Source organism: Heteronotia binoei, chromosome 1 (genome assembly GCF_032191835.1).
Source record: "Heteronotia binoei isolate CCM8104 ecotype False Entrance Well chromosome 1, APGP_CSIRO_Hbin_v1, whole genome shotgun sequence".
NCBI classification, from domain to species: domain Eukaryota; kingdom Metazoa; phylum Chordata; class Lepidosauria; order Squamata; family Gekkonidae; genus Heteronotia; species Heteronotia binoei.
Genome location: NC_083223.1, coordinates 40,990,634 through 41,018,479, shown reverse-complemented (window position 1 = coordinate 41,018,479; position 27,846 = coordinate 40,990,634). Strand labels below are relative to the sequence as shown.

Sequence of the window (27,846 nt, the reverse complement as noted above, 5' to 3'; positions counted from 1 at the left end):
GCTGAGTTCTGGTTTTACAGTGTGCTTTTGCAATAGACAAGGGATCAGGCAACTGCTTCCTTTGCTGTGATTTTGATGGAAAGAGTGTTATTGGAGAGTGGCTGGACTTTGGTTTTAGTGTGGTATAGTGGTTCTAGTGTGGTATAGTGGTTAAAGCAGCGGTGTCAAATGTCCATCTCGCAGGCCAGAATTAATCAGGCCCATGGGACTTTCTTCTCTCCCCCCCCCCACCTGTTCTTACCCTTTGAAGCTATGAGGCTGGCTAAGTTCCCAGAACCTTCTTCCTTGAATTTGCAGGCTGAAGCAGGAAGCAATTCCGAGCTTGCAAAGCTGCAAAGACAATGTGGAATGGACTTTCCATTAAGGTCTCTGTGCCCAGATAGACTAGTGGTCTATCTGGGCACAGAGACCTTACTAGAAAATCCATTGAAGCTTTGTCTGTGCTGCAATGTAGTTTAATGGAGTGGAGCTCAGTTTTACTTTTCAGCTTTTATATGGCCAGTTAGAAGTTGTTCCTTGCTGGAATTGTGTGACCTTGCAAATAATGGCTTGATGCTTTGAGCCAGCATGTCTTTGTTGAATTGACCTTGGAACTGGTTCCTAGTGAGTACTCTAACCTGGGAACCCACAGCCAAAGGGGGATCTAACACTGAAGAGCCATTGCCAATCTGAGTAGACCTGGGGGCAGGAGGAGAAGCTTCCAATGCCCAAGCATTTAATGTTTTCCTAAGACCAGAGCATTTTATATTGTTTTTGTTTATATTTTTAGTTTTTGCTTTGATCCTTGTGCTTTTTCCTCGATATTTTATTATTAAAATTGCGCTGCCAAATCCCACTATTCCCCCACCTTTCCATTTTAAACAAACATCACAAGAGTTTTAAGCATGTTTTTATTTTAAGTAAAAATATATATATATTTAATTGTAAAGTTTTATAAAGTTTATATCTTTGCTACCTGGCATTACACTTTATGATACTCATGGCCTGACCCCGCAAAGTCCCATTTATGTCAGATCTGTCCCTTGTAATGAATGAGTTCAACAACCCTGGATTTGAGTATCATACTAGGATTGGGGAGACCCAGGTTTGAATCCCCTCTCTTCCATGAAGGCTTACTGGGTGCCCTTGGGCAAGTCATTCTCCTTCTCTACTTCACAGGGTCATGGTGAGGATAAAATGAGCAACTGAGAACTTAAGTGCCCTGCCCTGGTTTTCTTGATAGATGGGTGGGATGATAATGTAGTGGACAGATGAACAGAGTTTGTCTTTTCTAAGCAAGTTGGACTTATATCGACTTTTAGTCTTTTTAATATGAACTTGCTACATTTTCTAAACTTGCATCCATTAACTAATTGGATGGATGCATCACACTAGGTGAGCCAGAGTTTCACAATCAATAATGGAGGTATTAGCAGTGCATTCTCGACAATGAGTTATATCCCCACAAATTCTGGAAAATTGCTGAGCATTGAATTCTTCCTGTAGTAACACTTACTTTAACAAGTTGTTTGTGTAGATTTTCCTATCATAGTATTTGTGGTCTTCATAGTGCAAGATTACCTTTTAAACTCTTGTTTTGATCAAATCAAAAAGGAAATAGCTTGATTCTTTTATACAGGCCCTGTATGATCAGCGGCATAACAACAAGTTTAGCTGTGTTCTGCAAGGAATTGCAAGTTGTGTATATTAGAGATACTTCCAAAACATTCCATGTCTAAATGTCTCTGTGCCAGCCCTTTCTAAAAGATGTACAGCTAATAAAAGTCATTGTTTTTGCCTACAGGTACCCTGTGATTTTACCGAACGTGAATATTTCTGGAAGCTGCTATGTGCAGAAATGCCATTTCAATTCCATTCTGTATCCATTACAAATGAGGTTGTAGGTATGATCTGCCATAACAGAGAACGCTTCTGGAATTGGCAAATCCCTTAAGAAGAAATTTTGGGGTAAGTAGTAAAATAAAATGGGTTCAGATGCCCACATTTGCCAGAAACACATTGCTATATATAGCTAGGAAAGGAAGATGAATAAAACTTTGTTCATAGTTTACTTTTCCATTAAATAAAGTGATAGTATCCAGTAATCTTTCAAGGAATGGTTATTGCAAAATTTGTTCAGTTCACAGGTATAAAATAAGATGTCATAATTTAACAGATTTATTTTTTTAAAAGTATTTAGCACATTTTAATTCTGCCCTTCTGTCATAGAGTTTAGGGCAGAATATCTCATTCTCTCCACCATTTTATCCTTACATCAACCTTATGAAGTAGGTTAGGCTGAGAGAGAAGGGGTGGCCCCCAGCAACCCAGAGAGCTTTGGGGAGGAATGAGGATTTGAACTGGGTCCTTCCAGCTCCTAGCCCAATGTTCTAACCACTGCACTATGTGGATTCTACACCATATTTATTTATTTCCTTCATTTCTTATTTCGTGTTTCTTATTGGGTGTGGCCCTTGATCTGCGTGTTCTGGTAACATCTTAGATGTGAAGAGAATTTAAGTATTTAACATATTGGATATGATTGGCCAGATCCCCTTTCCATAGATATTACAACCAGCTTTTGTCTGATACCTTTTGTCTGATACCCATCCTGTCAGAAAATAAAAAATTCAGATTTCTGTTGATTTCTTTTTGGGGAAATTGTTGATTTTTGGTAGGAATTTGAGCCAAATATGCTTGTATAGGTTTTATAAAATTCTGCTCCACATTCTGTCAATTTTCACAAGACCTCAGAACTTTATATGTGAAAAGTCAGAAAGGTGCAGAGAACTCAGCATAAAATTCAGTCTAGACGTTCTAGGATACCACTTCAGACATGTGGATAGATTGTACTTGTTTGAAAGCATGCCTGTGTCAAGCACAGGGAGAACATAGGCAAGAATTGTATGTATCTGAGGTGTTACACACCTCTAAAGATTGCACCATACGATCAGCTCTACATTTTAGTTGGCTATTCAAGATAATAAGCTAAATTTTGCTTATCATACCACATTTTATGCATGAATTGGATTTCTTTGGTTGAAACAATATTCACTCATAGCTGGTTAGAATTACAAGATGAGGTAGAGCAATCTCACTCAAGGGACACCAACCAAGGGCAGACCGCTTAATAAGCATGAAAGTATCATACAAGAAGCTAAGCATCAAAGTATGGTAAGAAAACAAGGACAGAGGCAAGTTCAGAGACAAAATCGATAGTACCATGGACAGCTCCCTCCCAGCAGACAACCGGCTCCACTGAGTTCCAGACCAGAATGAACCCATATATCCCTATGGCAGCTCTACAGCCTGTCCCAAGATCTTTCTTCTCCCCTGAGAAGTAGAAATGAATATCCTCATCTTTTAAGTAGTATCCTCATCTTTTGAGTAATATCTTAATCTGGCATATTATGTTCTGTTATCATATTGGGGTTGTCAGTTGGGCTTGGAATCAGTGGGAGAGGGAGGGACAGGGATAGAGGGAATGGTATTATATCTGTGGCACTATATGAATTCTGATGAATACCCAGAAGTGATGTCATGTCACCAGCATGAATCTTGATGTATTTGGACAAAACATTTCACTACCAGAATCTGTACCTGGCATTTCTGTGGCCAAGCTACAGATCTACCTCCTTCCCAGGTTTAGTATCTAGGTAACTGCTTGAGACTAGAGTCATGGCCAAAGGTGTACGCTCAGTTCATACAACTACTTGGCTCTCAAAATCTTTTCAGTTGCAAAAGAATAGGTGTATAGCTTTCCACTCCCCCCCCCAAACACATACATGACTATTCTGCTGCTAAATGTGGGGATGACAGGAAAAGGGGTATCATGTGTGCAGCCTCAATGTATGGGGTGGGGGCGGGTTGTGATGATGTTAGAGCACCTTTTGGTTACTTCATCACAGGAAAGGGACCTGGCGTTCTGATAATGGTTTAAACCAGGCTAAATAGTTTCAGGAATGTAAATGTGAAATAGGAAAACTGATGCATTATGAACTCAATTTTTAAAAAAAAATTCTAGAGATTCATTCTTAGAAAACCTTCCGGGGATTGCCTTCTAAATTCTCTGAAGGATGGTCTTTAATTTAAATATAATACAACTACAGGACAAGCTGAGTGAATTAACTATCTTTTCTCTGCAAGCAGACTTTATTTTATCAGGTGTGCTAAATCTAATTTAATAAACCATCCAAGTAATTTAATCTCACTCTACTGAAAGTGTTTAGTGCTGCATCAAGTTTTTGTTTCTTCTCTGCTTTTAATATGACTTTTCACAGTAAGTAGAAATGAAAAGTAATTGCAGTGAGAGCAAAACTGAATTGAATTACCTAAATACATCTTGCCTTATTTTTTTTAGGTGCAATGTAATATTATGTGCCTTGAAAGCAGGCCATAGAACTGACAGTATTCAAAATGGTGTATGGTGAGTTCTTCCACAAACCAGGACAAGACGAGGAGCTCGTCAACTTGAACGTGGGTGGCTTCAAGCAATCCATTGGCCAAAGTACATTGCTGAGATTTCCCCATACAAGACTTGGAAAACTACTCAAATGCCATTCAGAAGAAGCAATTCTGGAACTGTGTGATGATTATAGTGTTGCAGACAAGGAGTATTATTTTGATAGGAACCCTTCCTTGTTCAGATATGTGCTGAACTTTTATTACACAGGTAAACTCCACGTTATGGAAGAGCTTTGTGTCTTCTCCTTCAGCCAAGAAATAGAATATTGGGGGATCAATGAACTCTTCATTGATTCCTGTTGTAGCAATAGGTACCAAGAAAGGAAAGAAGACGGCCCTGAGAAGGACTGGGACCAGAAAAGCAATGACGGAAGTTTGGACTCTACATCAGAAGAGTCTTCCATATTTGAGAAGGAGCTTGAGAAGTTTGATAACCTGTGGTTGGGGAACTTGCGCAAGAACATATGGATCAGAATGGAGAACCCTGCATATTGTTTGTCAGCCAAGTTAATTGCCGTTTCATCCCTGAGCGTGGTCCTGGCATCTATAGTGACCATGTGTATCCACAGCATGCCAGAGTTCCAAGAACTGGACGCCAATGAAAGAGAGATTGAAAACCCTGTTTTGGAAGTTGTGGAGATCATATGCATTATCTGGTTCACCTCTGAGCTAGTGATCAGGTTGGCTGCTGCTCCAAGTCAGAAGAAGTTCTGGAAGAATCCACTGAACATCATTGATTTTGTCTCCATCATCCCATTCTATGCCACCTTGGCAGTGGACACAAAGGAGGAAGAGAGTGAAGACATTGAAAACATGGGCAAAGTGGTTCAGATCCTACGGCTAATGAGGATATTTCGTATCCTGAAGCTGGCGAGGCATTCTGTTGGACTACGGTCTCTGGGTGCCACTTTGAGACACAGTTACCATGAAGTTGGTCTTCTGCTTTTGTTCCTGGCTGTGGGGATTTCTATTTTTTCTGTGCTGACCTATTCAGTGGAGAAAGATGATGAGACATCAGAACTCCAGAGCATCCCCATCTGCTGGTGGTGGGCAACTATCAGCATGACAACTGTTGGTTATGGGGACACCTTTCCAGTCACCCTGGCAGGAAAGATCATTGGGACATCCTGCATTATCTGTGGAATACTAGTGGTGGCTCTCCCTATCACCATCATCTTCAACAAATTCTCCAAATACTATCAGAAGCAGAAGGATATTGATGTGGATCCATGCAACAACACCCCACCAGAAAAGACAAATGAACTTCCTTATTTTAATATTAGAGATATTTATGCAAAAAGGATGCACTCCTTTATTTCTAGCCTTTCTTCAGTAGGAATTGTAGCCAACGATCAAGACTCAACAGACGCCTCCAGTATCCAAGATGTTGAGGATGTTTATAACGTAACATCTTTGCAGAACGGTACAGGAAAATGAGTTGAATCTTTTTCTCTCTCTTTACAACTGTGTTTCCCTTCGAATATTTGGTTAGCACACCTTTATTAAGAGCACAGAAATCTCAGGGTATTTTGCTCTCTGCCATATGTGGGCATTGTTTGTTTCAATGATGTCATACATTCTTTACTGTTTAGATGAGGCTTAAAGATAGATAAGCAGCATATGGTGGCTTAGTCTTAGGAAACCAGCAATAAGAGGTGTGGTTTGAATTGACTGCATTTTGAGAAATGACAGAGTGCTAGAACATAAGATGTACAGCTCAATGAAGAGAAATTCTCACACATGCATATTCCTGAAAGGAAATACAAATGCACGTAAAATCATATTCACTTAGAAGCCAAATGCATTTCCTAAAATAGGATGTGGATTTATTAACAAGAGATGTTAGTGGTTATTCATTATGGCACAAGTTTTAATCCTTGGCTGCAGTTCTGTTAGGCTCTCTTCAGGGAAATTTTTAGATGTTCCACACAAAGCACCAGTTCATTGTGATTCCTGCATAATATGAATCATATGGATTCTGATCTCTCTTGGGGAGAGACATGGAACTTGCATTCATATGTTCGGGGGTGGGGGGGATGCAGGAGTTCCCAGTTCAGACATGAGTAGTTCTTCCTGCTTTGTCACTGCTCATAATGTCTGAAGATGCCATAACCCAGGGACCAGCTTAGTGGAGATGGTGGGAGGTGCACCAGCCATAATAATCCTTCCAAATTGTTGCCTTGAGTCACTTTTCGTAGAGATTCATAGAGCTAGAAGATACCAAAAAACCATCTGGCCCAGTTCCTGGGTCCTGACCTGTTAATTTACCAGCCCCATGAATGCACATGACCATATGCAATGAGTACTGAGAAGGTGCACTGCCTAATGGTAATAGCAGACTATGTGGACTTCACATAGCTCTGCATCCTGGAGCTTTGGAGTGAATCCACTTCTGCACCTGGAAATGTGTTTACTTTTATTTCTTTTTGCATTAAGTTCTGGTTTTGGAAAAGCACAATACTTCCTGTTTCTCTAGTGCTATGGATTCATCCAGTCTGTCCATACAAACAGGCTAGCTGTCAAATATTGGCCTGGCCTTTGAGCTTTGTTGTATATATCTCCTAGGTGCTTCTTTTGGTGACAGTGACAGATGCAGTGCAGTGGAAGAGAGAATCAGGTGTTGTTCTCTACTAAAGCTGCTGAAGGAAGTTATCATGGCTTACTGGAAATAGAACTGTGGTGATACTCTCATAGTTCATGACTTACTGCATATAGAAGTAACATTAGCTGGAGTCAGCAGGTGACTGATGTTCAGTGGAATCTTGATGATCGCCTGCAGATTGTTCAAATACCATTATAATGCTGTTCATACATGCAGCAGCGATTTGCAGAGGTGCAGAATCTACCACAGGTGAAATTTAGCATCTCTGCTTTTGGCCTTTGCAACAAAGTGGCAGGGCCCTGGCATCCCATTTGAGGTAGACAAGTTTGGGTGACTCCAAGCAACTTAATTGTTACTTAGATACATCAGCTGGGCAGCATTAAAATGGTATTAGAATTGCAAAACAGTATAGAGTCCTTTCATCTTTCGCCATGGTTAGAAACTGGAAGCCTTGAATGATTTGTTCTTTCTGAGCAATTAATATTTTTATAAGAGCTTTTCTGCTATAAGATTCCATAGAAACACATGATCTAGTAGAGGTAAAACCTTCCATATAAATATAGGCTTATTTCCTTATTGTTTAAAGTACTGGTTCCTAGTCAAAGGGAAATCTTATTATGCAAAAGTTATGCAACTATTCATACTGTCCTTTCCAAAACTGTATAAATACAGTATTTGAAAAGTTTGCTGTAGCAAGGGTTGATCCTTCACATGTTAGTTTGGATCCAGTGTAGAATTTCTGCTTGTACTAGAGCTCTTGTAGAAATGGAGATGCCAGAGCAAGACTGCAGTAGCCAGATTTATTGTATCTCTGCTCGCATTTCCACTTGTGCAAAATCTTATGCAATCAATTTGGGGGCAAATCAGTATTCTAGGGAGGAAAGTGCTAGGTGTTACGCAAGGCCTTCAGCAAATAGAACTATGCTAAGTCTGTTGATACTTGCCTGTTACTGGATCCAGACCTTCAAATAGAACATGGTTGTGCCCTTGGTGGCATTTGTACTTGTGCCATAGGTGACAATACTGAAATAGCATCTTATTTTAGCATTGGTGTACATTTGAATAGGTTGTATTTTTTGTGGAAAGCAGGCATCAGTTTAGCAGAGAGCCTCAGAATAGGCTGCCAGTTATTTGTGCTAGTTTTTTCCGCTATAGCTCACTGGACTTGGCCCAAAAGCCAAGGTTGGAACACCTCTCTGCCCCAAAACAAATTTTGTGTAGGAATCCTGCTATTTGTATCCCTTGTCTTGGCCACGTCTCAGACCTACTCATGCAATATTGCTGTAGGTCACCTGATTTGATCACACGAGGCTCCTGTAGATCAGAGGACTGCTTGCAGAGTGACATGCTCCTCCTCTAACAGTGCAGTCCTAAGAACATTTTCCTGGGAGTAAGCCCAATTAAATAGACCTGACTGAGTGTTTAAGCAGACTTGCTTAAGATCACTCACTAAGTCAGCTACCCATGTGATCGCATCTCAGTGGACAAAGACCAGATTCTGTTGTACACTGGCAAAATGTACATCTTGGATTCATGAGCTGAATTAGGGCGGCTGAATCAGGGCAGCTCATCACCAATTGAGCAAGAGGCTGGAGCACAATACCAGATTATAAGTTGCAGAGTTCACGTGGCTTTTTCTTGGGGAACACAGCCCCTTAATGCTGCAGTGAGATGCCATCAGTGACTACTTTCCAGATGTTCACTTGAAATGTTCCTGAAGGTCTACTAAATTACTGCAACTGCTTAAGAACTGGGAATTTTTAACTGTGAAATAAGAAGGGACACACATTTTCCTTCCATAGGCACATTTTATGGAATGGTTGGATCGCCTCCATTTATATAGTTTTGATAGTTGTAATGTTTTAAGGAGGTATTGGAATGATCCTTTGAATATATTATTTATTTCATTTGTACACTGCTTTTCTCCCCAATGGGGACCCAAAGTGGTTTACATCATTCTTTCCTCCTTCTCTTTTCCCTCTCAATAGCCCTGTGAATAGGTTAGGTGAAAGTATGTGACTGGCCCAAGGTCACACATTGAGTTTTCATGACAGAGTGGAGAATCGAACTTGGATCTCGCAGTTCCTAGTCTGAAGCTCTAACCAGCTCACCATACTGACTCTCACATTGTGTGTGAAAAAATTCTGTCAAGGAGGCCATTAAACTTTTTACTTCTATCCTCTCTTGCTCTGCTTGAGAGAGATGGGAGTTCAGTTCAGTCATTACGTTGTATACTTTAGATACAGTGCCCATTGTAACAATATCTTAGAGGTTCCAGTTGGGGCCTGTTCATTCTTTTATAACCCATGCTGACATATTGCAATTCTCTGAACTGTTACAGTAATATGATATGAATCTGGTACAGATGTGATAAAGTCCTCATATATAACCTGCTGATCTGTAAAGGCCCCAAATGAACTATTATCTTCAGTACCAATACTAAAATGGATTTTTACTCCAATTACACAGTTTGTTGCAAGGTAGAAGAGTTAGTTACTCCTGGTTTTGCAGAGCATAAGATATACCCTTCACGCACATCTCATTGAAAGAAAGGGCAATCATGCCTTCAGTTTACAAATGAATACGGGGGACCAGTACTTGGAGAAATGCAAGGTTGCAGTCACTTTTTGAGTTGCAGATGCATTGAATGTAACACAATGATTGCATATAAAACACACATATAAAGAAGAATGAAGTATACACTGCACATAATTTGTATGTGTGCTTACTGTAACTTGTGAACATGGCTACTATGAGGCAGCTCTGTGTTCAGCCACAGCTGTAGATGATACCTATGTTTGCACATTGCCAGTGGTATAATTGGGATTACAAAATCCTTTGTCCCCAGGTTGGAGAGGGAGCTAGAATTCACCAGCTGAAGTGCTCCCTGGTTCTTTGGGAATATTATTTCCTAAAAGACATTCCTTCTCCATTCATTCTCCAAGAAATTAAAAGGTTGTAAAGTATTTTAGGAACATTTAAAGTACTTTAAGTTGTCGGAGCGCTTAATGTTATCTTGAAAAAACCCCTTCATGCATTCTAATTTGTATAGTGGTACTATTAGTTAATTATTTAAATTAATTATTTACATCCTGTATTTCCATTTAGCTCAAGGCAGTTTACAGTAATAATTATCTGTTCCACCTAGATGGGGTACACTTGTAAGAATTAGACCCACAAAACAAATACAGGGATTTTCAAAAACCCTGCATTACTCTGTTGTAAAAACTGATCATCCTGATCAGCTTTTTGTCCCAAAGTGGGCAAATTATTACTATTAATTACTATCCTTATTGGATAATCAGTAACAAGGGGAAAGAAAATATTAATGAATCAGACATAAGTAACCAAGATAAGTGTGAATGCATGCATATATTTGGGAGTTTTCAGTTGGGTTAAGAAGTTAAGATGAAAGGTTCTTGGTAAAATATGGATCTTAGGAGGGCTTTGAAAGGACTCTAGTAGCAGTTCTTGTTGGTTAGGCTTCTTCTAAACAAGAGACAGGGATGCAATGTGGGATCTGTCATCTTTCATCAATGGCTAAAAGTGGGTCTTGATTGCTAGAGCACAGGATAGTCTGTTGAAGAAAGACTATTTGAGCCCTAAATCCAAAGCTATAAAAAGCAGGTTTTCTTTCCAGTGTGAGAGCCAGTGTGGTGTAGTCGTTAAGAGCAGCCACCTCCAATCTGTAGAGCCATGTTTGATTCCCCACTCCTCCACCTGAAGCCTACTGAGTGACCATGGGCCAGTCAGCTCCACCTACCTTACAAGGTGCCTGTGGTGGAAAGGGAAGGAAGGGAAGGAATGTGATTGTAAACCACTTTGACACTTCTTACAGTAAAGAAAAGTGGGGCATAAAGACCTACTGTTCTTTCCCGCCTTACATCGCTTCCATTCCCCAGATATTGCTTTGGCTAATTTTCTGGGAATGGCTGACAAGGGTAGCTTGTTTCAGGTGGGTAGCTGTGGTGGTCTGAAAAACAGAACAAAGTTTGAGTCCAGTGGCACCTTTAAGACCAACAAAGGAGATAAGGTTTCCTGTGCACATACACTTCCTCAGATACAGTGAAATGGAAATTACCAGTCCATACATATAGGTAGAGGGTGAGCAGTAAGTAAGCATACAGCATAATGAAGATGTTTAACAGATTCAAGGACCAAACAGGAATAAATAACAAGCTTTGTTTATATGGTTGCTATTTGTCTGGGTTTAATTTTGGAGGAAAAACATAGCGAAGGAAATAAATATGTCAGCATTGGAGGTGGATGGCCAGATGTATCCTTAATTTTGGAATGTTGAGAGTAATTACCTAGGACCCTACTGTGATGCTCCATCCATCTCATCTCAAGCATGAGGATGACCTTACAGCATCTGCTTCTTTGAAGTGATGCGATTGGCTGTGTATCTTGCGTACAGACATACTGCAAGCTGAGAACTCATTGTTGCTGGAAAACATAATGTTCTGTCTTGGGCAGCAGCACCTGAAGTCAATTCAGCTGGTATGTAAGCTTGAGAATATCAAGTAACTTCAGAAAAAGGCTTTGTGAGAAATGGATCATGAAAGGGCAAGGCAATAACTTCAGTGTTTGTAAGTGCTGCAGCACACCGTGTGCTGACTCATCCTGACAATCCCTCCATCCTCATCTGTCTGTGTGCAGCAGTCGTTGAAAGTGACAGTTATTGGCTTGAAGTCTAGGTGAAGTTCTCTTAATGCTCTCAAATTAATCAACAGCTTTTATAGACCCATTACAACATTTGGTGCGCAGAACATCTCTTCCCCCTCCCCCACTCTTTTATAAAAAGCCCCCGATGACCACATCCTTCAGTTTGGTATGACTGAGTGATGAAAGATCACACCTCAGGAACTTTGTGGCTACAGTGTCTAGCATGTACACTTCCTCATCTTTTCCAAATCTTTTTGGCCATGATGCAAGGGGAATTATTAGAAGAAGGTTAGTAATTTTTTTCCCCTTTCCTAAACCCCTTTCATTTTATATGCTGCAGAAGGATGCTTGCATTTGATAAGTACTGAGGGCGAACTGGAAAAAGCTTCAAAATAAACTCCATCCTTACACAACAGCCGTCTTCTCTGGCTTGTTATTAATTAGATAAAGCCATTTGGATTTTAACAAGCCAGGTGGGCTTTTTTTTTAGCAGGGGAAGAGCCATCTCCTGCTCCTACTTCTCTCATCTCTCTTAGCTTCCACTGAGTACAGTTAACTTATTTATTCAATGTATGGATTGCCCATTCCCTGCCACTGAAGGACTCTGGGCAATTTACAGCATATTGATACAGTAAAACATACTTAAAATACATTTCAGAAACATTTAAATATTTAAAAACAGATGGTGAATAATTATTTTCTCCTAAGCTACTTTGCGGGGCAAGGGGGGGAAGAGAGGGAACGAGGATGAAGCAAACAGTTCGAGTTCCCGCTTAAGATGAGACTGGGGTTCTCTCTCTTTGATTTGCCCTGGATGAAACCACTCATGGAGTGGCCAAGAGATGGACATAAATCCATTAGTTACTAGTCAACAAAACAAATTTACTATGAGAGAGAGAGGAAAAGTTCTCTTCTTCATCCCAACCACTTTTCTTCATCCCAAATATATTTTGTCAGTCCTTATCTTGTTCCTCCATTAGTCATCTTTTTTCTAAACTGAAAGGCCCAGACTCTCTAGGAAATCATTTAGTTGCACTTTTCTGCACCTTCCCACAAGAGTCCAGTATCTTTGGTAGTGACTAGAACTGTTACACAGTGTTCCAGATGAGGCTGTGCAGCAGTTCTGTGCAGGGACTCTACAGGTGTTTTTACATTCAGTTGATCCAGAGTTTTAGAGTCAAATTGCCTGCCACTGTTCCTTTTACATTTAAGCATTTCAATTTTGGTGGTGGGGGGGTGTCTCTGATCAGAGGGCAGTCGGAATACCAGTGCTTAGTTAAATGTATACGATTGCTTGGAAATCGTGTCAACACTGCAAAAACAATACAAATTTAAATTACTAGATGAGGCAAGCAATGATATGTAAAAATTTCAAGTGCTATCAGTTCTCATGCAAATTACTGCACCTTGTGGTGGTTTTTGGAGGAGTCTTTTAAAACGCATAAAAACTTCTACAATACAAGTTTGAAATGCCTGTAGAGAAAAGACCAGATCAAAACTAGTGTGGAGAAAAACGTTGCTGCAGCAGCTCCGAAACTCATATAACAGAAACAAATGTAGATGCTTTGGGCAGCAATGATGCAAAACAGTTGTGAGAACATTACATAACGTAAAAGGTGAATTTCCAATGTGGTGATAGAGTCTCACAAACTGCCAGTGTAAAAACACCCTACAACACTGGGACTGATTTCGCACTAGGCTTATTCTGGGTGGAGAGCCCTTTTGTTCCCGGGGCTTCTCTCCATTTTCACACGTTGCCCTGGAGCTGCGAGGTGGCATGCTGTTATTCCGCAGCAAGTGAGATCCTCTGACAAGCGGTTTCTGCTTGCTGCAGAAAAGTGTAGCACCAACTCACAGCTCCGCAGCAGCTTATGCAAATGTGTAGAGAAGTCCCGGGGGCAAAAGGGCTCTCTACCCAGAACAAGCCCTAGTGCGAAATCGGTCTGGCTGTTTCATTTTCAAGCCCTCCTCAGTTGTTGGCAGTACTATAGGATTCCTTCAGTGTTATTTGTCTTTTGTTTGTATGCATAATGTGCAAGCAATGCACCACCTCTTGGGAAGTGCCTAATTTCCATCTTATGTAAAAATGCAAGAAAGGCAGACTACTTGGGCAAGTTGTACTATGTGCAAATCTGAGACTGGCAATCAAAAGGGAAATTCTTTTACTTACTTAACAATCAAAAGGGAAATTCTTCAAACCTACATGAATTCATATTAACGCAGAATAGTTTTCTATTTATGCATTAGTATCCACAGTTGTTTTGGACCTCTGATTTGCTGAAGAGTTTCCCTTGAGCTATAGCTTGGGATGTCCATTTGAGGTATAATTTCCTAGGGGTTTTAAAGACTGGAATACATTACTGAACCAAAAGAATACTGGATTGTATCCAAGAAATAAAATGATTTTTTTTCATCATTTCAGCTGATAATAAGCAATTGCTGTGGTAGTTCACATATTTGAGTCGAAGTTATTTATCATTTTAGCTAAATCACATTGAGTGCAGTCACTTATGGATCATAATACATTAAAATACTTGAGATGAGTGAATTTTGGCAGGAACTGATACCCTTATCTGAAATTATTTCTACTTTGCTGCCCCATTTCCTTTTTTAAGCATAGCAATCTTTGTAATGTGAAATAGGAAAAGAGTCAACTTTTTTTTTTTCTTGGCAGGCTGAGGCTCAAAGAGGCAAGAAAGATTTTTCCCATGGGGTACCATCAGGGAGGATTTTCATAAATAAATGAGACTGCAAGTCATCTCTTAACCATAGTCTAGAGTTAGGTGCGTCCTGAACATCAGTGAAAAGCCAGATTTCTGAGTTGTGAAAACTTTAGATTCATTGTCTTGCATAAAATCTTGCAAACTGATCAAATATTCATATTTGTGCAGGCCGCTAATTCTTCCATTCCCAGAGAGAGGCTTCTGCAGTTTTGCATGCCTGCATGCCCAACCATGATGACATCTTTTTCAGCTTCCTCCAACTGTTGTGATTTGAGACCATGCATTCTTAAGCCTGCCTTTGCAGCAAAGGGCAGAAATTTGCCAGTTTGGTGTAATGGTTAAGTGCACAGACTCTTATCTGGAAGAACCGGGTTTAATTCCCCACCCTTCCACATGTATCTGCTGGTGTGACCAAGTTAGCAACAAGCTCTCTCAGACCTGTTCTCTCAAGAGCAGTTTCTGTCAGAGGTCTCTCAGCTCCCACTTACCTCACAAGCAGTGTTCCCTTTAAGCTGAGTTAGCATGAGCTAGCTCACAGATTTTTAGCCTCCAGCTCACACATTTTTGTCTTAGCTCAGGAAGGCTGACCCCAGAGCACAATAATTTATGCAGTAGCTCACAACTTTAATGCCAGTAGCTCACGAAGTAGAATTTTTGCTCACAAATCTCTGCAGCTTAGAGGGAACATTGCTCACAAGGTGTCTGTTGTGGACAGGGGAAGGGGAAGGAGATTGTAAACTGCTGTGAGACTCCATGTGAAGGGTGGGATATAAATCCAATCTCTTTTTCTTCTTCTTTACCCCCTCCCCCAACAAAACCTGAGACATTACACTCTGTACTATGTAACTCTCTAACCCTTTTCCTGCATTTACATTATTTATTTATTTATTTATTTGACTTATATCCTGCCCTCCCCACCGAGGCAGGCTCAGGACAGCTCACAAATTTGAGGTCACACAGTTACATTGTGTGACCAAATAAAATAAAACAACAATAAAAACATAAATCATAAAAACAATTTCTAAAAACATCTACTTATACTGGTGTCAAGGTTTCAGACAGCAATCTGGGTGGTGGTTAGCCATTCTAAGAGCTCCTAGGATCGCGATAACATAAAGAGGATAACATAAACATTGGTGATGTTTCTATGGGCTAATCCCACTGCTGCAGATGTTATCATTATAAAAATGCCTGGCGGAAGAGTGCTGTTTTGCAGGCCCTGCAGAACTGTGAAAGCTCTCGCAGGGCGCTGATCTCTTTGATTGCAGGCTGCAGACAGGCTGACTGTAAGTATCATAACTGCAGATGACATTTGCTGCTTTAACTGAGGAGGTTCCCCTCTTCTCTCAGGTTTCAGGATTTGGATTATTTTTGGAAGAAAGATTGTATTTTCAGTCTTTAGGTCACTGACAGATTTTACATTGTAGTGGTGAGTCATTGTTTTCATGTTATATAGATGGGAAGGAAAGGCTGTGAGAATGTGTCCTTATCACTGTATGGGATAATGGGAGGCCGGCTGTCACACAAGTGGCACCAGTGGCCCAGGCAGGAAAGGCCACAGTCTTGGTTACAGTATAGGCCTGTAGTAGGGTTGACAGCCTCCCACCCCCAGCCATCGGTGGGAAATGGAGGGATAAAGTTGCCAGCTCCAGGCTGGGAAACTTCTGGAGATTTGGGGATGGAGCCTGAGGAGGACAGGAACAGCAGTGAGGTTAATGCCATAGAGCAGGGTGGCCAAACTGCAGCTCGGGAGCCACATGTGGCTCTTTCAAGCATATTTTGTGGCTCACAAAGTCTCCACTGCCCTGGCTTGGAGAATGCATTTGTCTCTTTAAATCACTTCTCCAAGCCAAGCCAGCCAGTGGCTTGGAGAATGTATTTAATGTTAAAATTGATTTCTTTCTACCTTTCCCTCGCTTTCAATTTTCCTTCCTTCCTTCCTTCCTTCCTTCCTCCCTTCCTCCCTTCCTTCCTTCCTTCCTTCCTTCCTTCCTTCCTTCCTTGCAGCTCAAACATCTGACATTCCTGCCTTCTGGCTCTGAAACCTCTGATGTTTATTCTATGTGATTCTTATATTAAGCAGGTTTGGCCACCCCTGCCACAGAACCTACCCTCCAAAATATCCATTTTTTCCAGGGGAGCTGATCTCTGTAGTTTAGAAATGAGCTGTAATTCTGGGGGATCCCCAAGTCCCACCTGGAGGGTGGCATCCCTAGTAGTCTTCTCTTCCACTCTACTGTGCAATTGCTTTCTCTCTATAGCTCGATAGATGCAAAGGCACATGATAGGCAGAGGACTACTACATGTGCACTGTAATTGCATTCTTTTCTTTTGGGCTTTGAATACGGCTTGAATGCTGCAGTAGATCTGTTGATAGAAGTCCTTTCTGTCATCCGAGTGGGACCTTCACTCTTCCCTGTTGCTGCAGTCCAAAATGCTCCACCTCAGTGAGCTCCTGGGTGACAGGACACTCGCAGGAAAGCCGTGAGGAAGGGGGGGTGGTGGTCAGAGGTCAGCAGTGGAAGAAGGAATTGGTGGAAATTTTCCCCTCTTCCATTAGCAGGAATATTGTAACCCTGTTTGTCTGGGGTAAACACCTGACACGAAAGAAGTGATTGAGGGTCTTAGGTCTTTAGCTGTTCAACTCCATGCACAATTCTGTGATTTGTTTCCCTAAGTTTCTTTTAGCAGCTGCAGGGGCTGCACTGTTCAAGGGGATGCCGGCACAGGAGGAGGAAAGGTATTTCCTTTCCACCAGCTCCATTTTCCTGCTGAATGTCAGTCTTCCAGCATGCTTCCCTTTCTGCTAAACGTCCCTTCTCCTCCCCTCCAGTACCAGTATGCCCTTTAAGCATTAGCGCCAAGGGCACATCAGCACTGCTGTTCTCTGGCACTGCCATACCCATCCTTGAAGGGGCACAGAAAGACTTTTCACGGGCACTTGCCTTGAGCCCTCAGATGGGATGGGAGGGGTCAAACCTGGCAATGGCTTCACAGTGTAGTGTTTGAGGGAAATCATGACAGGCAAGTTGTTGTAAAGCCGAAGATGGGTTAATGATCTCTCAGGTACATGAAATCAATAGGCAAATAAAATTACCTATGGCTTTCTGTATAATAAACGACCCCATTTAAAGGAATTACTAGCAAAAGCAGGGCCAATAATGATGTTGGCACTACAGTTTTGATTCCCGCTCACCCCACCTTCTGAACATAATGCTAATGTGCATGATAGAGATACCTATATTGCTATACATGCAGATTGGACAGCTGTCAAAAAACGTTATTACATTTCGTTAAGAAATGTTGGCACCTGACTTAATCTCTGCTAATGTACTGTATGCTGGAATGCATACAGGGACTGCTGCATTACAGGAATGTGCAACGCATGCAAAGAGCTTCTGTTATATATTGCGATGTGAGCTCTAGGTTGGGGAATGCAGCTTTGCTTCTTGAAAGTGCCTTGAATAGAATGCTTGAAACTTTTTCTCATATCCCATCCCCCATTTCTTTTTTGTTTATGATCTTTGCCTTTTTCTCTGTAAAGCTGTAGCTATATAACACTGGAGGAGGTTTGTAGTTAACATTACTGGGATGGTTTGAGGAAAGGCAGAAAGCAAATGGGATTTAAAATTGCTGGTACAGGTGTAATGTGCTTGTTGCAGATGGAGAGGATGTGCCTGATGCCAGAAATTTTAGTGGAAATTTAGAAGCTATCATATATTTGCAGAAGACATTTCTTTGGAAACATTTATCTCAGTTTTAAGGCTATATTAGTTGCATCTCAATCAAATTAAATCACAGTTTGTGACCCACAAAGTCAAGTACAGTGTTGTGGCCTATCATGTCTTTGACACTCCATTTTTGCAGTCCTAAATGATGAGCAAAACCAGGAGTTGTGTGACTCCTTCTGAGGGCCCTTCATACATGGCTGGTGAGTTTAATTTGGTGTAGTGGGAGGCAGGTGTAACAGGCCATTTCTGTCAACTGAGGGGGCCCACACAGCCCCCTATGATTTGGAGGGAATCAGGTTTATTTTAAACTATGAACCTTCCCCTCAATTACCAGGTGTTCTAAAGGTAGTACATGAGCATTTGCTGCTGTGAGGTAAGTTTTGTGGTGCACAAGTAAAATATGGAGGTCACTGAGGCAGGAATTATATATTAACAACAAAGAAGATGTATTTATTTACAAGTAGGTTAAAGGAAGAGATCAGCAGCACAGGTCTCCAGATAGACAAAAGAGAAACTTGGCTGAGGCACATTAATTTAGAGAGTAGTTTCAATTTTCTTTATTACTTCCAAGCATAAACAGGCTATTGCTGATTAGCCACAAGGTTGGATCCTAACAAACACACCAGATTTCACCCACACCAGCCTGCCCTTTCCCAAGAGTCAGACTAAATGGCACCAGGTTCATTCATTGCCAGAGAGAGGGGCAACAACTGGTTACTTAGAAGTAGAGCCAAACCACTCTGCCACACTACCAAGCTGAGCTGCCCTTCACTGAGCTCTCATTGTCTCTCCCTGAAGCAGAACTCAGCTCCTGCTGTTTCCCTCCAGCATTCCACTCCCCCTTCTCAAAGGTAATGGGATGACTGAGCCGTACTCCCATAGGCTCAAGTGAGTGAGTTTTCCCCTTCAGGGGCAGGACAGTCTTCTGTCCATCACAAGTACTACTATATTACTGAAGGCATGATACCTTTGCACACACTTGAAGATTCTCCGTAGTCTTATCTAACAGTTCCCTGAAGTTTTGCTGCTCACTGTCTATTTAACTATAAGTATGCCCTGACAACTTCCATTTCACTGCATCTGAAGAAGTGTGCATGCTCACCAAAGCTTATACCTAGAGTAAAACTTTGTTGGTCTTAAAGGTGTCACTGGACTTGAACTTCTTTCAGTTCCATCAAGTGGCAAGCTTGAAGAGCACTCTTATCCCCCTTGCCCCTGCACCTATGTACATTGTTTCAGACTTTTTGATTTAATTTTTGCAGGGACAAATGGTCTTTTGAAGCACTCTATTTCACCACATTTGGGGGTTGCCAGCCGCCAGGTGGGGTAGGAGGTTGGAGTATTCAGTGCTTCTGGAGCAGTAGCGTGGGAAACTGTTGTGGCATTGGGGAAATTTCTTGTGGAGGTGGGAGACAGGAGCTCTTCTTCCAGGGTTGCCAGCTTAGGGGTGGAGCCTGAGTAGGGCGGGGTTTGGGGAGGAGATATAATGCTGTGGAGTCTACAATGACCATTTTCTCCAGGTGAATTGATCTCTTTCACCTAGAAATCACTTGTAATAACAAGATCTCCAGCCACCACCTGGAGGTTGGCAACCCCACCTTCCTCCAGTGGGAGTGTTTCAAACCCAATTGGGATCTTCTAGGTTTTTTTAAAGCCATTTCCCACAGCTGCTGTTCTGTTGCAAGGAACCCAAATTGTGTTTTGGGAACATGGGCTCAGCTCATTAGAAACCTGAATGTGCAGTTTGACCCTCAGGGTAGCCAGTGCAGATCATTTAGAACAATAGTGTTGCAGTCCCCGTATCCTGCCCTTGATGGTAGGCTAGATACAACATTGCAGACCAACTGAAGGTTCCAGGCAGTTTTCAAAAGTGGTTCCACATAAAATGCATGGAAGAAACAATCCCTGAACTGGTATCTCTACGTTCACAGGTGCTTTTCTGTAGCATGGCAGTGTATATGAGCATAGTGCCCCCCAGTTCTGTTTACCTTGTGCAAGATGGACTTTCCTTAGGAAGAAAGCAAAGAAAGGTGCTTGTGGTGTAATTTTTGTCATGTTGGTTTTCTGCTGATGCTGAAGACTCTGAAATAATTACATTTTCTGCTGATCTTCAGCACTCTTAGAAGGGTTTTGGAAGCTACTTTTGTTTCAGATGATGCCAGCATTGCCATTAGTCCTTTCCTCCTTGCATCAATGAGGGAATGTTGCCAAATTTTGGCTTCACTGACAAGCCTTTGTTGATATTTGCTTGAGATTTCCAACTTGGGGGCCATGTCATGTTATAATTGCCAGTAACTTCTACGAAGAACTAATGTGTGCAGCTGGCTTCCAGTCAGCTCTGTGTGCAGTTCATTTCAGGCAGGTAATCTGCAGTCAGCATTACCTGTTTATCAGGCCTTATTTTGGGCAAGGAGCTCACAGGAGCGGAGCTCCAGAACCTCTAAATTTTATTGTGCTCTTTCTTTCTTACCCCCACCTCGCCCCAAATACTTGCTTCTGGACTCCATTGTTCAAACCCCCTGTGAGAATTTTGCTGAACTCTAAGATTTGACACACTTTCTAATATTCCCCCCCCACACACACACACAAAAGCAAAAATAACCAATACATATAAAGCAGACAGATGGAAATCTGCATCATGCCACTGTGGCCACACAGAAGAAAGTAATTGAAAAAGTATGATGGGAGTAAAGTTTTATTTTGACTATTATAACCCAAGAAGCATTTTAAGGTAGATGCTGAGCTGTTGTAATTCAGTACTCCTTCTGGTGATGTCAGGGGTGTGTGGCATATGCAAATGAGTTGTGCAAATAAGTTGTGCTAATGAGCTCCAGCACCTCTTTTTCTACAAAAGGGACCCCTTCTGTTCATAATAATTCAGTGCTGCCAAGTTGCAGCCAACTTATGGTGACACCTCAGGGGGCTGCAAAAGCAAGAGATGAGCAGAGCTGATTTGCCATTGCCTTCTTTGACATACCTGGTCTTCCTTGGTGGTCTCCCATCCAAGTACGAACCATGGCCAACTCTGATTAGCTTCCAAGTGCTGACAAGCTCAGGCTACTCTGGGTTACTCCAGGCTGTTGTTTAGATAAAATGATTTTCATTTTTGTAAGCACAAAAATTGGGAGGGAAGGCAGCATCTTGTCAGATCTCAGAAACTGAGCAGGGTCAGTACTTGGAAGGGAGATCTCCAAGGACAACTATGGAGGAAGGTGCTGGCAAACCACCTCTGCTTCTCACTTTCCTTGAAAGCCCTCCCCCCGCTGGGATGACCATAAGTCAGCTGTAACTTGGGAGTTTTTTCTAGTGCTATGGCTCAGAGAGACATGTGTATCCTTTGATTATTCCTTACATATTGGTTCCCCCCACACATACACAACCTTTCACTTTTCCAACAAACCTTTAGGGTTCCCAAGTAAGCTTTGTGGAGTGATTTGGCTGTGCCAGTCTAAGATAAACACTTGAGCCACTATGCCATACTGGCTCTACGTAGGATTTAAACAGCATTTGAAGAAGTGCGCATGAGCACGAAAGCTTATATGCAGATAAAACTTCATTAGTCTTAAAGGTGCCACTGGGCTCAAACTTTGTTCAGCATCCCGTGTCATCTGACAAAGTCCACTGTTTTCTTTTCACACACAGTTCTCTCTCAGATGGTACCATTCCTGCTGTGCTACTTTCAGAACTGCTTCAGAGGAGAAGGTCGCAGACTGGTCTTAGTATACTGAGCATTAGTATAGAATATTCCAGGATATTTTTTGAACTGAGACTACAAATGCACTGTCAGAGAAATTTGTTTTCTTTTTTATGTGGTTTAATTGCAGTACATATATTTCATAACAGCTACTCGTATCTAATTCACCTCAATTTCATTTACGTTTTTGAAGGGGAATAGATATAGAGAGGCTAGGATGTATGAATAAAATGGTTGTACTTTTTTAAAGATTCCATTTGTATGCACAAGCACGCTCCTGGTTTCCTCTGAAGATAACATTCATTATAATTATTGCCAGTGAATTTCACTTTAAAGTCTAGTCATTGCCATTTTTCCCCCACAGCTCCTTTTAAATGAGCGGACAATGGAAAATTCAACAAGAGTCAGGCAGGGCTTGGGTGTGGATACACTTTGATTTCTTGCTTAAATTCTTCCATTTAAAAGAAGTAGGAAGAAGTGTCCTGTAACTCATTGAACTAGCTAAGTACTGCACTATTCAGACGCTCTGGCCCTTAAGACGTGACCAATCCCCATGCCTGATGACCTGCTGCTCAGCCACTAATGGGATTTAATTAGTGTAATTAGTGTGTGCTGGATTGCACCCAAAGATAGTTGGGCATGTATCGTGGTACAAAGTGAATTGACAGTAAATTGGGATAATTGAGAATAAATGTATCTAAGAAAGTTGGACTTAAAATGGAGTACGCATTCTCTTGAGAAAATGCCGATGGAGTTTTTACTTAGTTTATTTATTTAACTGCAGAGAGGTTAAAAAAAAAATCAAAAGGGTCACATTTAACACTTGGGGGTTAGATGAGGTCTGAAAGAGATCAAGACTAGTGCCCGATGGGTAAATAAATCCAATAAGGTTATATTAGGCATAAAGATTGATGCCATCATGGCATTTTAAGAATGTAGGAATTGCTTGAGGTGCAGTCTGTCTAGTGCATTTCTCCTTTTTTTTTTTTAAGATGAAGAGGAATTTACTTGACATACTGATATATGAGAGACTGGAAATCATACAAGATTTGGGGATAACTGGCCAACTTTGTTGTATGATAAAGTGGCTGTCAGTAGGTAGAGGAATGGTGGCTGGGAGGGAGAAAACAATCCTTCTCCCCAGGTACTTGCATTTTAGATAGTAAACTTGCAGCTGTGTGTATCAACTAGCAAGGAAGAGATTAATTCATAGGATTGCCAACTTCCAGGTGGTGGCTGGAGATCTCCTGGGCTTGATCTTGAGGCAACAGTGGTCAGTTCGCCTGGAGAAAATGGCCACTTTGGAAGGTGGATTGTATGGCATTATGCCCCTTTGAAGTCCCTCTCATTCCCAAATATCCAGGGATTTCCCAACGTGAAGCTGGCAACCCTAGTAATACATTCTTAGCATAATCTGAAAAAATACTGATGGAGACTCAACAAAGCTAGTGGGTCAGATCCAAGTTTTAACCCAAACTGCCAAACAATGAGTAACAGCTAGATTCCCACCTCCAGGCTTTGGAGGAAGGTGTAGGGCAACACATCCTCCATGCCCTTGCCCTTAATACAGAAGAAAGGGTCAGGCATGCACAAAGAATTCTGGCATGTTGCCTTCAATGTTCCCTCTAATTTTTTCCTCCTACTAAGTGCAACAGTTCACCTCCTGAGCAGAATATAGTTACTATGTGATCTTAAAATGGGCAACAGGCAGTGCAAGACCCTGCATGACTCCAGATTGCTGTTGAGCGGGGCTTCCTGTCTGAATGTGCAGCCGCTCATACGCACAGTTCAGAGGGAACACTTGGCTGCCTTTGACGTTGTGAGATATTGGGCCTTTTTGCCAGACTTAGGGCCCTGGCAAATGCCTTTTCTTTTCATTATCTGGAGTTGGCCTACTACAGCTTAAAAACGATGAGTTTAGGATTTCAGTCAAGTGATACCAGTTAGGGAGTATGTGGGTTCCCTTTGCATGTATACTTGGAACCATTCTTCTTTGACTATCAAAAGCACAATGTGTGTGGAAACGTAGCTTAGAAACAGCTAAGATATTGCAAAATGAACAGTTTGGATATTGTTTTTTTGCCTTCAACTTTGATTAGTGTATTGCACAGATCTATTTGGAAATGACTTTTTAAAAAGATACAATCAATTAAATGTTTAAAAATAGCAAGATAGAATCACAAGAAAAGCAATGCTGATGTTTTGATGGCTAAATTTCCATTACTGTGTTCTCAGCATCATATTGGGTGGGAGGGAGTGGAGTAGGGGAAGCAGGGGTTGTTAGTATAATGAGGAAATGTCATATCATAGGGATATCATCATGACATCCCATAATTCCCCCCTGTATTTAAGGAGTTATTGGGCGTTTTTGCACTTACCTTAAGCCGGAGCGACGTCCCTCTTCACCACGCAGCGTCTGCACGGTTTTCGCACTAATTGCTCTGGAGCACCTGGAAGAGAAAACCGGTTTACATTTGCGACGCAAAAGCCGCGGGACTTTGCGGCTCTTCCAGGTGCTCCGGAGCAATTAGTGCGAAAACCGTGCAGACGCTGCGCGGTGAAGAGGGACGTCGCTCTGGCTTAAGGTAAGTGCAAAAACGCCCATAGTTTATTCATAATGTAGGAGGAGGATGTAGGCAGCAGCACTGCTCCAAATAAAAATGCGGGCATTCCGGGAGTGGGCAAGGACATTGCATGACATCCCTGATGTGATGATATCATCCGGAAGTGAAGTCATCACACTAGGGATGCTGTGCAGGGACACTCTGGTATTTGGACAAACTCTGTGGTTTTGAGGCAAAAAAACCTATAGAGTTTGCGCAAATACTAGAGCATCCCTGGTGTGACATTGCACTGGGGACATTATGAGACATCCCCACCCACCCCCAGAATGCCCACCAAAGTCTCCCTCTCTAGCCAAGGTAAGACCTTTCTATACACTTGTCAGGAATGCTCTCTAGGCTGATCCTGCACTGAGCAGGGGGTTGGACTAGATGGCTTGTATGGCCCTTCCAGCTCTGTGATTCTGTGATTCTACATCTGGCAACCCTATGTGCTCCCACCTTGTTCACAAGACAGTAAAAGTTCAGGTAACCTGCCAAGCAGCAGCATTTGAAAAAATGAGTTCTTATAGATAAATTCATGGAGGATAAATCTATCAATGGCTACTAACTATGATGACTGAGGGGAACCTCCACATTCAGAGGTACTAATCCTGAGCCTACTTTGGTGGGGAGGGCAGGATACAAATCTAATAACAAAATTTAAAAATCCCAGAGCTGGGAGGCAACACCAGGGGAAAGCCTTGACCTCTGTGCCCTATGGTTGGCCATTCAGAGGAACTGGTTGACTCTGAGAGACAGGATGCTGGTCTAGATGGATTATTGGTCTGATCCAGCAGGGCTCTTCTTATGAGTGTGAACTACTTAACTTCCCATGACTATTTCAAGCCATTGTTTCCCACTAGGTAGTGGAACCATGTACAAGAGTTGATTTTGAAGACACTGAGCCTCAGCATTAAAAAATATGTTTGTCTCCTTCATATAGAACGGGCATCTTTAGTCTCTTCGAAGACCCATCTGTGACTGGACCTGTAGTCTACTGGTTACCTCTGACACTAAGCACAGCTAAAAGCATCCGTACATATTGGAAGAGATGCTTCAGCATCCAACTATTCAGAACGGTTAAAGGATGTCTCCCTAATGCAGCCCTGGGGGTGATAACCATGAGCAGTAAGTGGCAAAAAAAAATGGGGCAGTGCTGGCAGACATTGCTAGAGCTTATTGGGCATTTGCTGTTCCAGCTTCATACCAACTCCCCCTTCCCCATTCCACTGAAAAAAATAAGCCATACATACCATTTATTGCCTCATTTTATACTTTTTGGCCAGCAAGACAATTTATATAGAATCAGCTTCAGCCACATGACATAATTTCCATGTTTCCCCTCCCCCATGAATTAAAGCATCCGCTTTTGGATTCAGCTCTAACTTTGCCAAATGCTTCCTTGCCATTACTTTTGCTGCTGAATAATAATAATGACAATAGCAACGTATTGTGATCTCTTGTTAATACTGCTTGCTGTTCTCTCGCTTGTGGATTGTTAAAAATTTCAATAAACAGGATACTTTTCTCAGTAAGCGAACTGTACAACTATCTCAGCTAATCACTTCACAATAAGGCAAGCTACCTCAACACCAATAAAACTTTGACATTACCAATGAACTTTTGTCAGTATGTTTTCTTTCTAAATCATTACCACTTTATTGTTTATATGTAAAATCAAACACTGGTTGGTTTAATAAGTACAAGATAAATTATATTTTTAAAAATCAGTTGGTTTGGTTCTTGAGCGCCAGTTCACCTGACTTACGTCATTATTTTTTTAAAATTTAAATATATGTTTCATAGAATCATAGAGTTGGAAGGGACCTCTAGGGTCATCTACTCCAACCCCCTGCACAATGCAGGAAACTCACAAACACCTCCCCCTAAATTCACAGGATCTTCATTGCTGTCAGATGGCCATCTAGCCTCTGTTTAAAAGCCTCCAAGGAAGGAGAGCCTACCACCTCCTGAGGAAGCCTGTTCCACTGAGGAATTGCTCTAACGGTCAGGAAGTTCTTCCTAATATTGAGCCAAAAACTCTTTTGATTTAATTTCAACACATTGGTTCTGGTCCTACCTTCTGGGGCCACAGAAAACAATTCCACATCATCCTCTATATGACAGCCCTTCAAGTACTTGAAGATGGTGATCATATCACCTCTCAGTTGCCTCCTCTCCAGGCTAAACATGTCCAGCTCCTTCAACCTTTCCTCATAGGCTTAGTCTCCAGACCCCTCACCATCTTCCTCACCAGGCGAAGAGCCACAGGCCAAGAGGCCTTTGGCAAGGCGCAGCTTAAAATGCAAAGAGGGTGGAGCAGAGGCACTCCTCAGCAATCAGCAGCAATCACTCTCAATCTCTTTCTCCTTTAGCCCACTCAACCAAACAAAGACCAAACAAACAGCAGTTGCCCAGCTATCACACCTCAGAAACTCAGAAATGCTACAGGAGAGCCTAATAACCTTCCTGCAGTGGTCTCAGGAAGGTCAGTACAGAATGTGGGAATTACTTCAGTAAAATGAGATGGGGCAGTGGTCATCCTAACAAAGCTACAGGAAGAAGCCTTAAGTATGCACTGGTTAGAGGAGCAAAGTTGCCAAATGGTTGTTGTTTTTGCTATCAAGTCATACCCACTTATGGGTATCCCATAGCGTTTTCAAGGAAAGAGGCAAGGAAAGGTTGTTTGCCATTGTTGGCCCTGCATACAGGTACTAACCAGGGCTGACTCCGCTTAGCTTCTGAGATCTGATGAGATTGGACTAGTCCGGGCTATCCAGGTCAGGTCTGTATGAGGGTACACATAGATAAAAAGTAATCTGAAACTATCATCAAAATGTATTTTTTTCCTTTTAAAACTGTGTTAACCTTTCCAGCATTAGAAAAATAATCATGGAGATTCCAATTCAGATTGCAGCCATTGTGTAAAGGAGGGGGTTAAACGCTTCCCTCTGTGTGCTTTCACTGGTCAAAACTCAACACCTGCACTATTATGAGTCGAAGGGTGGAGGGGGGAGATTTGAATTGTCTCTTTCTGCAAAAAAAGGCTAGCTATTACTTAGAAAAGAAACTATCAAAGAACGTTCTCCAGGAAATGTTTATGTATTTGCAAGTAAAATGAGCAAGCGACTTGCTGCCAAAGATCTAGCACAGTAAATCAGTGCAAGTATGTGAATCTTGACCTCTGCTTCCCATGCACCTGCCCATTCTGCCCATTCCCAAATTGCTTAGAGTGGTGGCTTCTAAGGCAGCCTATACACTTCCATCTTTTGCTTCCTTGCCAGCGATGGATGAAGTGGTGGCAGAAAATAATTTCCACAGAAATGGAGATTTCAGGAAGAGTTCATCCATTCCCACATTTGATTGCTCTGTAACAAAATGATAA

General features: G+C 41.7%; 1 protein-coding gene across 2 annotated transcripts; it reads left to right on the top strand.

Annotated features, from left to right (window-relative positions):
- Positions 1-1,786: 1,786 nt before the first annotated feature.
- Positions 1,787-26,081, top strand: KCNS3 (potassium voltage-gated channel modifier subfamily S member 3). 2 transcript variants are annotated; one of them, XM_060233577.1, is made up of 3 exons: positions 1,787-1,947; positions 4,340-5,866; positions 25,405-26,081. In XM_060233577.1, the coding sequence occupies exons 2-3, from the start codon at positions 4,396-4,398 to the stop codon at positions 25,440-25,442; spliced, it is 1,509 nt and encodes a 502-aa protein (XP_060089560.1). In that variant the 5' UTR covers positions 1,787-1,947; positions 4,340-4,395; the 3' UTR covers positions 25,443-26,081. The 2 variants fall into 2 exon arrangements, with proteins under 2 accessions (XP_060089560.1, XP_060089568.1); XM_060233585.1 differs by lacking the exon at positions 25,405-26,081 and having other exon boundaries at positions 4,340-5,880.
- The last annotated feature ends 1,765 nt before the right edge of the window (positions 26,082-27,846 follow it).